Source organism: Phoxinus phoxinus (assembly GCF_949152265.1).
Source record: "Phoxinus phoxinus genome assembly, chromosome: 20".
Lineage (NCBI taxonomy): Eukaryota > Metazoa > Chordata > Actinopteri > Cypriniformes > Leuciscidae > Phoxinus > Phoxinus phoxinus.
This window is the reverse complement of record NC_136895.1, coordinates 19778531-19794771: the sequence shown is the minus strand read 5'-3', so window position 1 is coordinate 19794771 and position 16241 is coordinate 19778531. Positions and strand designations below refer to the sequence as shown.

The 16241-nt window shown below is 39.9% G+C and overlaps 1 protein-coding gene across 3 annotated transcripts; it reads right to left on the bottom strand.

The window, feature by feature from the left end:
• Positions 1 to 112: 112 nt before the first annotated feature.
• plcd4a (phospholipase C, delta 4a) lies at positions 113 to 14402 on the bottom strand. 3 transcript variants are annotated; one of them, XM_079593293.1, is made up of 16 exons: positions 14125 to 14402; positions 12664 to 12717; positions 11809 to 11967; positions 10284 to 10512; positions 9889 to 10018; positions 9498 to 9729; positions 9062 to 9263; positions 8754 to 8898; positions 7899 to 8051; positions 5948 to 6115; positions 3428 to 3584; positions 3220 to 3336; positions 2394 to 2572; positions 2180 to 2312; positions 1707 to 1856; positions 113 to 1613 (listed from the first exon to the last, which is right to left on the bottom strand). In XM_079593293.1, the coding sequence occupies exons 2-16, from the start codon at positions 12701 to 12703 to the stop codon at positions 1522 to 1524; spliced, it is 2286 nt and encodes a 761-aa protein (XP_079449419.1). In that variant the 5' UTR covers positions 12704 to 12717; positions 14125 to 14402; the 3' UTR covers positions 113 to 1521. The 3 variants fall into 3 exon arrangements, with proteins under 3 accessions (XP_079449419.1, XP_079449421.1, XP_079449420.1); XM_079593295.1 differs by lacking the exon at positions 7899 to 8051; XM_079593294.1 differs by lacking the exon at positions 12664 to 12717.
• Between the last annotated feature and the right edge of the window lie 1839 nt (positions 14403 to 16241).

Here is a 16241-nt window from a genome sequence, read left to right as displayed (position 1 = left end):
TGATTGTTTGATGTAATTCATAATGTTTAGTCTTCTCATTCTTACCACGTTGTTTTATCATTTAAAAATTGGTATAAACTGGAGCTTGTTTTAGCAACAGAAACAGGAAGTCCTTTAAAATATCTTTATTCTTTGAAGAATATGGCAAATACATAAATACATACATACATACATATATACAAGCAAAACAGACAGTTTACAGTTAGTAACTGAGCAATGCTACAAAAACAGTATAGATCCGGCTCATACGAAGCTTTGAAATACAAAAATTAACACTATTAGTCCAGCAGCATACATTTGATTTAACAAATGATTCATGATTCAGAATAATTCTCTATACATGCTAGGTGAAAGGTGATGCATTTAAGGGTATATGTATTTTGATATTTTGAAATGTATGTGGTGTATACTGTATCCAGGTAGGTGGAGGTGGGAACAGACGGGGTCATTTTCACTGCCTTCTTTATCTCTGTGTAACTGAGTCTGGCCCCTGAGGTACTTCGGGGCCAAAGGAAGATTGTAATTGAGCCCATTATCTCTGTACTTTATTCCAAAGGAGCAGTTAACACACACACCACTGTAAGTACTACTGAAATAGAGTCGTACGAATAAAGAACCAAGCCTTTTCTATTAAAATGTTTCTAAAATACAAAAAGCAAGATATAAAGACTTGCCATGTATGGTAACAATAACAGACGGGAAATCTCATATGAAATATATGGGGTTTTGTTTACACGACACAATTCTCATCTAAAAACTGAAAACTTTTATGTGTTTTTGGACGTTAATTTATACGACACAGCGATTTGGGAGCCTGAAAACTCAAACTTTTGAAAACAAGTTTCAAAGTGCAAGTTTTTGAAAACGATACTGTTATCGTCTCCATGTAAACTACAAAAACGTGAATTAGTGAAAACGGTGACGTCATGCGCATGCGTATTACGTGTTCAGTCTATAGGCGTGTAGTATTTCTTTACAAAGTAACGTCGCCAGCTACTGGCCTGGCATGATAATACTGCGATTTTAGTCGTTTTCACAGATCCGTGTGAACGGTATCGTTTTGACAACACTGTCGCCTGTACGTGAAAAAAGTGAAAGAAAAACTTTTCCGTTTTTAGTACATCGTTGTCGTGTAACGTACCCTAAAGTTTAGTCCTTGAAACAAACCAAGATAAGCTTCATTATCTTGTTGTTTTTCTTTTGATTTCGAGGTTAAAATACAACCTGGACATGTATCTCATTAAAGTTGAACTTAGACATAGAAAATCACACAAATCTTAATAATAAGTCTTTAAAGTAAATAAAATAACTATAAAATTATTTGGCGTATAAATGAACTAAATCTATAGCAACACAACTTTACCTTAAAAGTGTGAATTTGAATACATTTTTTAAATTGTATTCATTAAGATGTCAGCATTCTGCAAACAAGTGTTGACTGGGAAGACTTGAAATTGTTGCATTTTTGCTTCTTTTGTGCACAGGTCAATGTAAGACAGCATTAAATTCAGTCTCTTTGCTTTACGTTAGTTTAGTTATCCGTATGTGAACAAAAAGCGAGGAAGGAGGTATGCTGGTGCCGTCCTTAGACAGGAGATGGATGTGACGATATCCTATGAGGAAGAACAAAACGTGCTTATTTAGGATTAACAGCAGCTCCACGGAGGATAAATTTTTTTGATGCATTTGGTGAAATGGAGACGTACCTGGTTGAATACAGGTGAAAGGGAGAGTGAACTGTCCCACAAAGTCGTTCTTTGATGTTTTATCATAGTCCTCCACGACAAACCGAACCAGCGCCAACTCAGGGGCGTGAACGGTGAACTGAAGCATGTCGTACCATACCGGGTTGAAACCTGCAGAGACAAATAGGTTGTTGACTTGAAATTTCAAGCATTAACAGTGCACAACATGCTGTTCTACTGTACACTTAAAAATGCTCAAAATGTTCTATAATTATTATATACGGTACATAATAACTTGTATTTAAATAAGCTAAAATAAGATATACCAGTGAGCTCACTAGTTTTACACAGTAGATCTTAGTGCGTGTGCAATGAAAACCATTTGCTCAAAAACAAGATTTGTTTAGTCTTTTGAACGTAACAAGATCTCTGTTTTAACTGCGTCTAGACTTTCTCAGTCTAGAGTTAACTCCGTCCTATACATTTTAACTGACCGTTGTTGTCAATGTATCTGGTTTCCTGCTTGGCTTGGTCCAGCTGTATGCCATGAATTTCCACCCGAACGAGGGGATCAACAATTGAGCCCTCCTTGATGTTTACCTTGGGAAGCTGTTGGCCACTGATGACCTGGAATGAACACACAATGCAAGTTTAACATATACACACATTATCTAAGACCAGCACATGCACATAAATGCAGGTTTCTACCTGTATAGACAGGCTAAGCGGGTTGTAACCATCTCGGTTTTGGGGGTTTTCTGGGTCAAACCTCTCGTCAATGTTGCGCATGAACGCTGGTTTCAGTATGTAGCCACAATGCCCGTTCTGACTGAATAAGCCGTCGTTTAGATCCATCTCAACCCCTGCGGTCTGAAAGTTCAGAGCAACTGAGAAGAGAAGAGAAGAGAAGAGAAGAGAAGAGAAGAGAAGAGAAGAGAAGAAAAGAAAAGAGAAGGCTACACTTAGCAATAAAATATTTATTATTCCATAGTAAAAGATCCTGCATAAAACATTTCCTAGTAGAACATTTTCCATTTTCATGGATAAAGCATGACAATTTATGCTGTTATACTAGTGATGTCTTGGCTAGTTACTCTAACTAGCAATGCTCATCAACTGAATATTCTATATTAAACCATCCTATGATTGTTTGCTATTCTTATTTGGGTTTAAGATGGTTTAGCTGGTCTCCCAGCCTGGTCAGGTTGGTGGTGTTCAACTGGTTTAACCCATTGGTCAGTTGGTCTCCTAGTTGACCAGCTGATAAGTGCCTAAAATTTCTATAAAATCATCAAACTATGCTAACCTAATCAGCTTGATTGCTAGCTAAAACCAGTACACCACTTGGTTAAAGCTGGTTAAATCTGTATTTTCAAAATACTTGTAAGACTAATTCCTAGAACATAACAAGTTTGACCCAACAACTAGATATTAATCACATCTGTATTATGCTGATAGACAGTTTTGCTATGTTCATCAATAGAGAATATTCTAAAAATATCAAGAAACATATCTTAGTCTCAGGTAGGCTTACCAATTTGGCACCCTGCGTTCCACATGTCCTGTGGGTTGAAGTTGGATGAGTCAGTTCTCAAGCCACTGGGGTAAACCCGGCTCAACTGATGAGCGTTATGGTGAACAAACTCTGCTCCTGTAGCACAGAGACAAAGTAAGACAATACAATTCTCTAAAAAAAATAATTGATGAGCTGTTATAAGCAGTCAGACTCATGTTTCCTTTACCTGCCTCCCTTATTTGTTTCCGGGCCTTAGACTCCGTGAAGGAAGAGATCTCGTAAAACTTGGAGTGTATTCGTGAATGTTTAAAGCTGCTAAAGTGGACACTCTTGCAGTAAACCACACAGTCGGACAGCTCTTTAGACAGACGCTGCTTGGATTTCTAGAAGGTACAAAAACAGTCCATCAGTTCAGTTTGACAGTTCCACATTAGTTTCATTTTCTTAGCCTTAGGTGGTTTTCTGGTTTTCCACCGATCATGCTTATCTTTTTTGATATTTTAAAGGGGTTGTGGGCAATTGTCAGCTGGTCAGGCCTTTAAGGCGAGCTTGCCAACTAGTTAACCCAGCTGAACACCAGCTTAAGCCATTTAAAGGGTTAGTTCACCCTAAAATGAAAATTCTGTCATTAATCACCCCCATGTCGTTCCAAACCTGTAGGACCTTCGTTCATCTTCAGAACACAAATTAAGATATTTTTGATGAAATCCGAGAACTTTACCACTTTCAAGGCCCAGAAAGGTAGTGAAGACATTGTTAAAATAGCCCATGCGACTACAGTGGTTCAACCTTAATGTTATGAAGCGACAAGAATACTTCTTGTGCGCAAAAATACAAAAAAAACTACTTCATTCAACAATTTCTTCCGTTTCCAACGCTGTTCACGTGAGCATTGTTGTGCTGACACCGGAGCCGGCCAATACTGAGCCGGCGTTCAGTGCGCTGCACTGTGTTTACAGCGTGAACAGCATATGAGACTGACGCAGACGAGAAGAAATTGAGGGGACCAGAAAGCTCTCGGACAACCGTCAAATAAAAAACTAACAGGAGTGCCAAACCTGACGCAATTAGTGAAACAACAACAAACCACTACCTTGCTCTACATCGTCTTTGTTTTTTTCCAGTTTTATTTTCAAGAAAAGCCATGATCAAAATCAATGCTAGAGATTGTTTTTGTTTGCTAGCCATCATTTCAATCCCGCATGTAATGCAGCTCACGTCAATGAACGTGTCATGGATTGGTGATGTAAAACCCTGGATGAGTCTTCTTGTGTGCGTCTGTTTTTAATGCATCTTGACTGCCATACATTCTGACTTTAATGACAACTGAGATCCCACAGTGTGACATCGCTTACAGCGGGGACCATGTTCATACAGTCTGACAAGCAACAGTCGTAAAGGTTATAAAGGCTATTATAAATCGTACAATAGGCACCCGCCTTTACTAAGAACTCAAAATAATGAATTTTGTCTGTCATAACTACTTTTAACTAGCCCAACAGCATCTAAAACCTTTCGACATGGCTGTGGTGTTTTGAGAAGTCAACTAGCTAAATTGTATGATGTGGTTTTTCTGCAAGCATTCAATTCTGCTAATTCAACACAGGACTACTTGTCTTAGACAATGACAGATGGCCCATGTGTAATAAGGACCGGTATCCACCTGTCTTCATCTTACACTACCATTTGTTGGGTTTGTCTTTGCTAACCTGCTGTGCCATCTTAACATGATATTCAACTTGCCTAGGGTGGCGTAGCCTTGATCTTGGCTGGTAACCAAAAGTTGTAGGTTCAAAGCCAGCAAGGGTTAATTCTTTGAAATTGTACCCTTGAGCAAGATACTTCCAGAAGGACTATCCCTGTAGGAAGGGTACTGTAAGTCACTTGGGATACATGTGGCATTTAAATAATTATTAGTAATTAGCCTAAATCAGTTATCCGACAAGACTGAGTCTGAAGAGCAGTGTTAATGTTCAAATTAAACATTAAACATAACATGACAAAATGTTCCAGTTGACAAGTTGACTATCTCTGGAGAAACCAAGATGGGTGATCCCTGACTGCAGCTAACTAGAGTTCAAAGAATCAAGTGTCGCATGGTAACAGCAGTGCCAGCAAGTGCACATGGCCACCTATCAGATGGCAGAAGACCACAGAAGATACGTCGTTTCTGTCTTATCTATCTGCGACTTTCTCTCTTGCATTTTCTTGTTTGTTTGTGTACTTCCTTCCCAAGATTGCTTCATTCTAACCCCATTCAACTTTCATTAGTGCTTTATGTAATCAGCTCGTTTTCAGGGCCACTGTGCAACTCTTGTCAGTCCGAATATTTTGCTACTTTCAACATTAGACAAGCTGGTCTACATTAGGTAAACTGCTTACAGCCCAGAACAGAGAAGTGGACGTTTCCATGGATGATCCAAACGAAGGAGTGTGTTCAACAGGTGTTACATAAGTAGATTCGAATCTTGTGGTTAAAGTCTAGGCAGACTGAAACTCTTGCTTGAGGACTCGGCAGTTCTCTGATGAAGACTTGACGATCAGTACAACGGTCAATATTATACAATCCACTGGCACATGAAGTAGCCAAAGAAATTGTACTCCAGATATGGCCCATTATTTTTGACGTTATTTCCTTTTGATAGTTCATGTATCTACTTTTGATTGGGTTCAAACTTACGACTTTTCTCTTACCAGCTCGGATCTTTGCCCACTTGGCTAATATGATTTGAAAGTATCACTGTACCTTGCCTCTATGTCGTATGCTGTCAGTGCGATGATGGTCATCATCAATTTCAGCGGTCTCCTCTTCGTCGCTCACCTCTCCTGTCAAAGAGTCATCCACCACCCCATTCATGCTATCCTCTAATCCACCTATCTTCTTTCCTTTCAACAGAATCTTCCCTTTCAGATCCTATACACACAAATATGGAGAGGATACACTTTCATCAGCAACAATCTGAAAACTCTTTAACAGTGAACACATTGACACACAAACTAGAAATTAGTACTAGAAGCTAGGCTATGCCTTAGGCTGACGAGTGGTTGGTCGAATAGGAATGTATCTCTTTTAAATGAATCAATGAATTTGGACCTAAACTAGTAAGACTGCCTTTGTCAATTAGATTCACCAGGAAGACCATGATGTTCAGTTAAGTGCTGCTAGTGGCTAACAGCTAGATAGTCTTGATATGGTGCTTCTGGTTAGACCATGCTGTGGTGTGCAGGTATCCCCACCAGGCTTCTTAACTAAAAATAATTAATCAGTCAAATAGTTTTACCAGAGAAACTTGACAAGCAAGGAAAGTCGTGTTAGTCTGAGCTTTTTTCAGCATGGTTGTATGTTTTTTTTTTATGGGGGGGGGGGGGGGGGGTATTGTTGTTTGATTTAATAATTAAGTGTGGCTGGGTTGCATGGACATAGATCATATGGCTGCCACCCCAGGTAAACAGCTGGAGAAAGTGAATGTATCATGGAGAGGTCACTGCACTCTGAACTCTGATACACACGTCTGCTTGTGGGGTGGAAACTTCAAGATCTTTGCCAAGGACACTTCAAAATGAATCACTAGTGCTAGAAATTTACTGCCACTTAAAGAGATGATTCAGAGTAATTTCAACCTAGGGTCCTTTGCACCAGGACCTTGAGCCAAACACCCCCTCCCCAGAAGCTTTTTTTCCCTTGGTCGAACATTATTAAAGTTAGAGCTTATTTAGAGATATCAGCCGAATGGCTTAGTGCAGGCGCTAATGGATCCAAAAGTTGTATCTCGTAAATTACCCCACTAATAATGCCCGGAATGGTACCAAACTTCTACAGTAGTACAAATAGGTTCTGTACTCATAGAACGAGGCATTGGAAAGTTTGTAAGTACATCAGGAATTTATTTAAATAACACTTGCCCGATGGCTTAGGCTACCACTAACCCGGACGTCAAGGTCACTTCCATGATTTGGCAGAAAGCGATGTAACGACGCCCAGTTCCGGGAATGCACTAAAGGACAAGTTCGGTATTTTACATCTTAAGCCCTGTTTTCAGATAGTTTCTGTTGAAATAGAACGGTTAAGATTGAAATTTGGACACATGCTGCTGGCCCGAGAATTTCCGGTTTCTGTGGTAGCACACTATTTTTAAGTGTAAAATACCGAACTTGTCCTTTAACACTAAGTTGTCAACACTTCAGATTAAAAAAAATTGGGGGGGGATATACCAAAAAAAAATTCAGCAACACCAGGTGATCGCGCAAGACTTTTACGGGCTTTTCCCAAATCACGGAAGTGACCTCGATGTCCGGGTTAGCGGTAACATAAGCCATCAGGCAAGTGTTATTTAAATAAACTCCTGATGTACTTATAAACTTTCCAATGCCTCGTTTTATGAGTACAGAACCTATTTGTACTACTGTAGAAGTTTGGTACCATTCTGGGCATTATTAGTGGGGTAATTTACTAGATACAACCTCCAGATCCATTAGCGCCTGCACTAAGCCATTCGGCTGATATCTCTTAATAAGCTCTAACTTTAATAATGTTCGACCAAGGGAAAAAAAGTTTCTGGGGGGTGTTTGGCTCGAGGTCATGGTGCAAAGGACCCTAGGTTGAAATTACTCTGAACTATCCCTTTAAGCAGTCCAATTAAGTGGACTTGTTAAGTACTTGTTTAACTGACCACATGCATCCATGCTCTCCGGCTCACCTCGGGGGATGGGAGGGCGATGGGAATCTTTCCATCTAAAGTGCTTTTCAGCAGCTTGTCTCCCAGGATCTGGGTGAGGTGTTGGGCCATGACTTTCTGCTGCTCTACACTGCAGTGGTTCTCAATGGACAGGATGACAGGGTACTGCGATGCCTGAGGAGGGGAGAGTGTGTGAATAAGTGATGGAGTGAAATGGAACACTCGACCGAAAACAACGGCTAACGCACTGCCAGGCAGGGGTCGACTGCCCAAGATCACGTTACACACAAACAGAAGGGCATGGTGCCCTGACCCCAGTCTGTCACACACACAAAAATGCAAGCAAGTACAGTACTCTAACCTGGTTTAGAAAGATTAAAGATGAAGAGATAAAGAAAGAAACCAAGAGGTTTATAAAAAGTATTAAGATAATACCACATTTATATCAAACTTGGTATTTCTATCAGATACTATCCCCTTACAAAAAAAAAGTACTGTGGCACCATAGTTTAGTGATATAATCATATGGTTAAACTGTGGTATTTAAAAATATACCATGGTACTAATGCTAATACCTTGGTTTTCTTTGAAGAACCTTCAATCTCCCTGGTATATAAATCAAAGTACCATGGCATTACCATCACTATACCATGATACCATGATGTTTAAGTTAAAAAGTACCTTGTTAATGACATGCTGTTTGCATTGTTATAACATGGTATTCCTTGATGTACATTAGAAAATCATGTATATACCATATTATTTGAATATCATATTACCATCTGATAGCATCACTATACCATGGTACCACCACAGTTCTTTTTTGTTAGGAAATCACAGCTGTGAAAGAGTGAATGAACATAGTTTGTTACATACTTTGAAGGCATAGTTACTCAGCACAGTGACAACATCCTTGAAGAAGATCTTGGAGGTCAACGTGTGTCCATGGTAGACGATTGGTTCTCCATTTGGTCCATCCCAGCAGTCCACTTCTACACATCGACAGCCACGTTTCAGTGCTCTGAAACAGTCATACAAGTTCATATTTATGAATATAAGAAGAATTGCTCCATTTGTATCTTTTATACCAGATAAATGCTCATACCAACATGGAAAAGCCTGCGGATGGTGTGTTTTATGGGTTAGGAAATGTCTACTTGATAGGTTTTTGAAAACATGTGTACCGTATATAGCCTTCCACGCTGCTATGTCCTCTGATTTGGTCCTCCAGAAGGTATGTGTTATGAGAAGATGAAATGAAGTAATGGGAGAGAGGCTGAGTCATGTCCTGGGACAGTTCCACCTTGGTAGGGTTGAAGATGGAGCCCTCTGATGAGCTCAGGTACATCAGGAAACCATCAAATGTCATTGCTTGCAACATTTTTGCTGGAGTCAAGAAGAACACAAAATGGCGCATTACCATATCTGGAACTAAAAGTTAGTAAGTTTTGAGTTTGAAAGTTAAAGATTTGTTTGGGACAAGAGGCCGAACCACCAAAGATGACCTGAACAGATCAATGGCAAGTGGAAAGTAAAATACAAACAACATACGCTTTGAAGAAACTTTTCAGCAAGAAAAGTACAACTCCGTTAGCTATGCTTCATCACAAAATGAATTACCTGTGTCTGAAGGTTCATAGAATTCAATGAGATTAAGTGCATACTGCTGAACTCCATCCTCGTGAAGCTGCTCCTCCAGCAGGAAATCTTTCAGATCTTGGAGCGTTAGCTTCTGCCCATCACTTGAATATTCCTGAAACACTCGCAGGACGTCTTCACGCTGAGTCAGCATCTTATAGAACAGCACAAACTCATCGTCTTGAAGAGTACCTGACTGAGACTTGTCCGCCATCTGCAGAACAAGAGAAGCTTTAAAATGTACAAACACAAGCAACTGGCTGGAAATGGATCACCAAATAATGATGCAAGTGTGTCAAGTGTCAAAACCATCATTGAACTGAAGCTACATCAAGCAAGTGTAACCATAAGCTGGCCATGAAAGTGCAGTTACCGTAAAGAGACGGAGAGCATGATGCTCATTCATGTCCACGTTCATCATCTTCAGCAGATCTCTGATCTCCTTAAAGTTCATCTGCCCATCTCTGTTTTTGTCTGCTTTTTTGAACCAATCACATATCCATCTGGAAACAACATTAAGGGAAAACCAAAGTGCTGACACATGATTTATCAAAGTAGGACATGTTCCTATCAACTAATCTGATTTCAAGGACTTGGACTTTAATCCAGGTAAATTAAGAATCTTGAGGACATCAGAAGTGCTGCTGTTCCAGTGTATTTAAGTGTATTTTTAATGCCATTTAGCCTGCGTGAAACCATTGTGTGTGTGTGTAAGATGGACAGAGAGCGGAATGATAGACAGATAGATAAAGTCAAAGTAAAGGATACTGGTCTAGTTTCTCTCTCTGCCCCATGTTCTCCAGGTTATCGATGAGTTTGCGTATCCCATTTATCCATGATCGTGCCTCCTCTGTTGATTCGGCCACTAGGTCCAAGTTTCCCCGTCGACCACGAAATACAAGGGTGAAGCAGCGGTCAGGTGGAAACTCGTCAGCAATGCTAAGCAGAACCTCGGATTGGTGCCCTTCCCGCACGGCCTCCACATCACCCACAGAAACTATATACACACATAAACAATAGCTATCTAAATAAGGACAAGCCCTTAGAGTTAGAGTCAAGACCAGACCATTTTTCTGACCCATCAAGGCCCAGACCAGACGTGGTCTCGAGAGATGTCAGTACCAAAAACAAACAAAAAAAAACAAGATCAAACCTGAGACTCTTAGCCAAACCCTACACCTTGTCTAGACTGAGCAAGAGGTACCCAATCCTGCTCCTGGAGGGCCAATATCCTACAGAGTTTAGTCCAAACCTTAATTAAACACACATGAACCAGGTATTTCCAGGTATCACCAGGCATTTGCAATAACTAGAAACAACTGATGTTTTGGAGCAATTCACAGTTAAACCCTAAGGCTGTATCTGAAATTGCCACCTATACCCTCAAATAGGGCATTATTTGAAGGGACAGCCATTTGTAGTGCTGTCAGAAACCATAGTGGAGATTATCGAGTGCATTTATTCTGTCCCACATTGCACCGCAATAACAAGTATACAGCCGACGTACGCTCAATGGCTGTCCGAATTCGCTCATTGGTTTTCATTCACTCCGTCAAGTGAACTGTATTAGTGGACTAACAACATAGGGAATAGTTATTGAGGGTTTAGGGGGTGATTTCGGATTTAGCCTAATATTGACCCTCCAGGGACAAAAGTGAACACCCCTGGTATAGAGGTTCAGAAATCACTGTGTACAGTATGAAGCTGTTTATATTTCTGTCTAGGGTGATTGTGTACTTGTTCTAGGCTTGCTATAGAAACACAGGAAGAATCGATCCATGTACTATCACCATTGTGACCTTAAGTTAGACACTTAACCTCAGGTTTCTCCTATTGCAGGGGTGTCCAATCCTGCTCCTGGAGGGCCACCTTCCAGCAGAGTTCTGCACCAGCCCCAATTAAACACACCTAAACCAGTGTAAGGAATTATAGTCTGCTCCAACGAGTGGTAAACTGTAACAGGATAAACGGTTTAAGATTTGGATATTCTGGGTTCATTCTGACGCTGGTGAACCCAAGGTGCTTTGTGTACCTTGCCACTGCTATGCTGTAATACCTTCATTTTTGAGATCTTCCATGTCCACGTAATTTTTTTTCTTACACCAGCTAATCAAGGTCTTCAGAGTTACTACTTGCAGCCAGATGTGTTGGAGCTACCCCTTGCAAAAAGGTGGCCCTCAAGGAGGACAATTGGACCCCTGCCTATGGGATTTTAATTGTAATACATCCATTGCTTTGGATAAATGACTAATAATTACAGATTGTGGATTTCAGCCTTGTTAGCTCTACTTACATGTGGAGTGGGCATTTCCAGCTTTCTTGCTCTTGTACCAGATAGTCATGCAGTCTTCTTGCAGCCGGAAATAACGCTGCTTTTTCCATGTGCGAGACTTGATTTTTCTCATCACTGTGCCGACGATCATGGACTTCAGGTTGTCATCAGCCTGGATACCTGAGGAGCGAGACGAAGAGGGCGAGGAGGGGTCAGACGACAGGTAATGCACCTGACCCAGATTCCCAGTACATCATGAAAACAAAATACACTAAAACACCCCTGTCTCTCATGACCAGATAATGAAACCTAGTTTTGTATGTTTCATGGGTTTTGGCATACATCTTAGCAGTCCTTGTAACTTGGTGTCGCTAGCACCAGTAACCCTTTATTTCCACTTTGCAACAACATGTCAACTACCAGTCATTTGAGTATTAGTAGACTGTCTACTTAAAATCACTTTATTTTGATGCTACCCCAACAGGCATTCTACTGACTATAAGTCAATTTGAAACTATGCCAACTTAGCCTAACAGTCTACCAATTATCTAATGAGAGTTGGTTGACATGTAGTTACAAATGAATGAGAGTTATTTGACATGTAGTTGCAAAGTTACTTATAGAATTTCTGAAGAGGACTATCAAATAAAGTTTAACCCTATAATCTACAAGTTGAGCTACTGGAACTATTTAGACTTGTCTTTAATACTTTGCATTTTATTTGCAAAACGAGATACAATCAAGCCCTTTTATCAAGCTTTCCTAGTCTGGACCCAATGTTTGTGGAGACATCTGAAGACAAGATCTACAAAAATGTATGAATTTCAAAATGTATGCATTTTGAAATTAGTTTCAATAGTTTCAATGTAAACTTACGTAGACTCCTTTCAGTAGAAGCCATCTGTCGTTCTGTCATTTTTTAGACGTCTCCTATTTTTGAATAAAGAGAGAGAAGAACTTATTTGTCTCACTGACATAAGCAGAGAAAAGAATATTAAAATGAATCACACATTTTATTAAATATGTTTAACATACAATAACATTTAAGCCTTTAAATATAATGCATTAGAGGCAGGCACATTAAAGAAAATCTTGATTTTATCAGTAACATTGCAATTTTAAATAATAAAAGTAACAAACCATTGACCATAATTTTATAAAGATAAATGTGAAATATTTAGAATACAATTTTTAAATATATTGAACTGCATCAGTCATGCCCAGTAATAACCCTTAATTTTAAAGACTCTAAGGTTTGGTCTGTTCCTACATGTGACAACCTTTTCACTGCTTTTGTTTTAAACAAACACACATGCACACCCTATAAAAAGTATTTTTAGACAGTGTAAATGGCTGTTGTTAGTGAAAATCCCATGGACGTCTGGCTTTAATACAGGGATCAGCACTAGAGCTGTTGCCTCAGACGGTTCAGTGTTTGTAGGGATTTGTTCTTTGTGAAAGCATCTCACACTTGCCCTCAAATACTGCACAGTCATGCAAAATCAGACAAAAACACACACAAAGAGATGATGACGATTGAGGAAACTGCAGTCACTATTAATTAAATGTAATTAATTTGCTGTCAAATCGATTAATCACATCTAACATGTCTTTATATATAGGCTATATATTACACATATATGTTTACAAACTTATATGTTAGATGCTATTAATCGATTTGACTGCACCAGTTTATGTTAAAATTAAGAAAATACTCATCTTAAAACCAAAAAAAGACCACAAGCTTGCCACGTGAGCATTTAAAGGCGTGATGTAATAGCCAAAGTTGCCATGAAGATTCAGGTTTCACACGAAGCAACGGTGAAGCTGACAAAATGTCCATCATTGCTGTTGAGTTGTTAACAAAAACATGCTCAACTAATAAATATTTCTCGATTCTCCAGATTCTTTCAAACCATTTGTTGTTAATTGCTCTTACAATTAACAACTAAGACTTTTTATAACACCAAAATGATATATAAAAGCATGACAACAACAACAGTGTCAATAGTATGTTCACTATATTGTACAAAAATTAGTGAAAACATATTGATAAATGCAAAGTAATACTTTTAAATGCATTTTATTTTCATTTAAATTCTTAGTTTTTATTAAAAATAAAACAATTTAAATATAAACAAAACGACACTATAAAAGTTTTAAATAGCCAAATGTATCATTTGTATAAATATAAAAAAATATAAAAAGTAAGAAATTTAACTAACAGCAGAAAGACAAAACAAGCAACAGGTATGAGTATCTGTACATAATACAGATACATAATAAACTATTTATGCATTACAGTTTTTAATATCTCAGGCTTGAAGGTCCACTTACCCTCTGTGGGCTCATAGTCGGATCTGTATTTGAGCTTTGAAGAGGAGCCGGACTCAGGAGAAGCCGGTGTAATGTGGCCCCCGCTGCAACAGAGCCGGTCTGACCGTCCACATCTCACCACAGCTGATCGTACCACAACACGCCTCCCTCTGACGCACAACCACACACCCACAGATCCACACAAGCACACGGGCCTTTATCCACAAAATACACGTTCTTTCTCCTTTGGGAGTCAAAATATCTCTTGTCCTTCTCCCTCCTCTCCGGCTGCTTTGTCTTGTGCCTCTCTGTCCCTCTGTTCGGATAAAACAAGGGTATGTCAGTTTTGTGGACGAAACACAATACTGCGTATTGCGTAATTGGAGTGTTGCATTCCTGCGGTGTGACAACCTAAAGGTTTTATCGCCACCGAATACATGTGCAGATGTGAAATTTAACACTTTTCTAACTAATCCTGAGTGAATTCAAATAAATAACACCCCAAATTACAGATTGGCTCTTGAAACTGTACATTATGCAGAACAGAGCTGTTTTGCGATTTCTAAAGATGCTATGTTGTTGCTATGAGTCAAAATTGCTATGCTGTTGCTATTCTGGGTGGGTTTTAATCACAATGTTAGGGAGTTGCTGCACAATTGCAATTTTAATTGTATTGTAGCATTTGCTGGGTGTTTTCTAGTTTGTTGCCATGAGGTTTTTAGGTGTTTGCTTAGTGGAACAAGTCAAAAGAGCCACAAGGTTGCTATGTTGTTGCTGTTCGGAGTGGTTTTTGGTATGTTGCTAACATAGGTAGACACATCGGCACGCCCACCATCTTGGAACAGACAGTGTGTTGTCACTCACAGTAAGAATTATTAATAATGCCACAATATTGCGCAGCTTCTGGTTGTGAGACCGCTGAAATTTAATTTCCCGAAGAAATGGGATAACCTTTCACAGGTGAGAATGTGCTGGTTTATGTTTTTTATATGTTGGTAATAACTTGGTTTTTAAACTAAGGTAACGTTTTAATGTTGTGTTAGCTTGTTGTATTGTGTTAGTTTAGCAACATCGTCTGCTGAAGTCTATTTCATATATAGATAATCATACATGCTAACTATGGTTGCAGACTGGCTTACATAAAGCGACCCATAGAAACAGCCACTAATGAGGCATCCATGTATATATATACGTAACTGCTAATATGTTCTGAATGCTTTGTAGCATGTTGCTATATAGCCACTAGGGTGTTCTGGATGGATACTATCACGTTACTATGTGGCTGCTATGTGGTCCTTCTCGCCCCTCTCTGAGCGGGACTCAAACCCTTATCCCTGACATGGGAGGCGGGTGCACTAACAAAGACACTAAAGACCGCAGCCTCTAGCGTCAGTCGCTAGCGCGCCTCTTGAGATCAGGGGAGTGAGGTTTACCTGCACAGCTCTCACTAGCTGGCCTCCGCTACACTAAACCCCATAAACCTCACTCCTGTGTCATGGCACCAATGTAACCCCCCCGGTCCTTCTAGCCCCACTTCAACACTTCAAGTGGGACTCGAACCAGCGTCTCAGGCATGAGAGACAGGTGCACTAATAAGGACGTTTAAGACCACACTGTTTAGCATCAGTCGCTAATGCGCATCTTGAGGCCAGGGGAGTGAGGTTTACCTGTAGCTGACCTCCGTTACACTCACCCCCCGAAACCTCACTCCCATCCGGTTCACGGCACCAATGTAACCCCTCCGGTTCTACATGCACCGCTCTGAGAGGGACTGGAACTGGCATCTCCGGCATGGGAAGTGGGCACACTAACAAGGACACTAAAGACCACAGTCTCTAGCGCCAGTCTCTAGTGCGCCTCTTGAGATCAGGGGAGTGAAGCCTTGTACAGCTCTTACTAGCTGGCTTCCACTACACTAGGAGAATACTTGCCCAAGTTAAAAGTACAAATCCTGATGTATAATGTGTTATGGCTGGATACTAGCACATTACTCTGTGGCTGCTGCAAAATTACTTTTTTAATGCGTTTGAACATGTTGCTACGTGTTGCTATGAGGTTTCTAGCCATCTGAAGCTTCCTGGACCAAGTCATAAGAGTCACAATGCGAGGGTGTTGTAGCTATGTTGTTGATAAGATGT

Coding starts and splice junctions, on each gene's coding strand:
- plcd4a (XM_079593293.1), bottom strand. CDS start 12,703: ATGACAGAACGACAGATGGCTTCTACTGAAAGGAGTCTAC. Junction 11,968..12,663: donor TTCTACTGAAAGGAGTCTAC/GTAAGTTTACAT, acceptor CTCGCTCCTCAG/GTATCCAGGCTGATGACAAC. Junction 10,019..10,283: donor CAGAGAGAGAAACTAGACCA/GTATCCTTTACT, acceptor TGTTGTTTCCAG/ATGGATATGTGATTGGTTCA.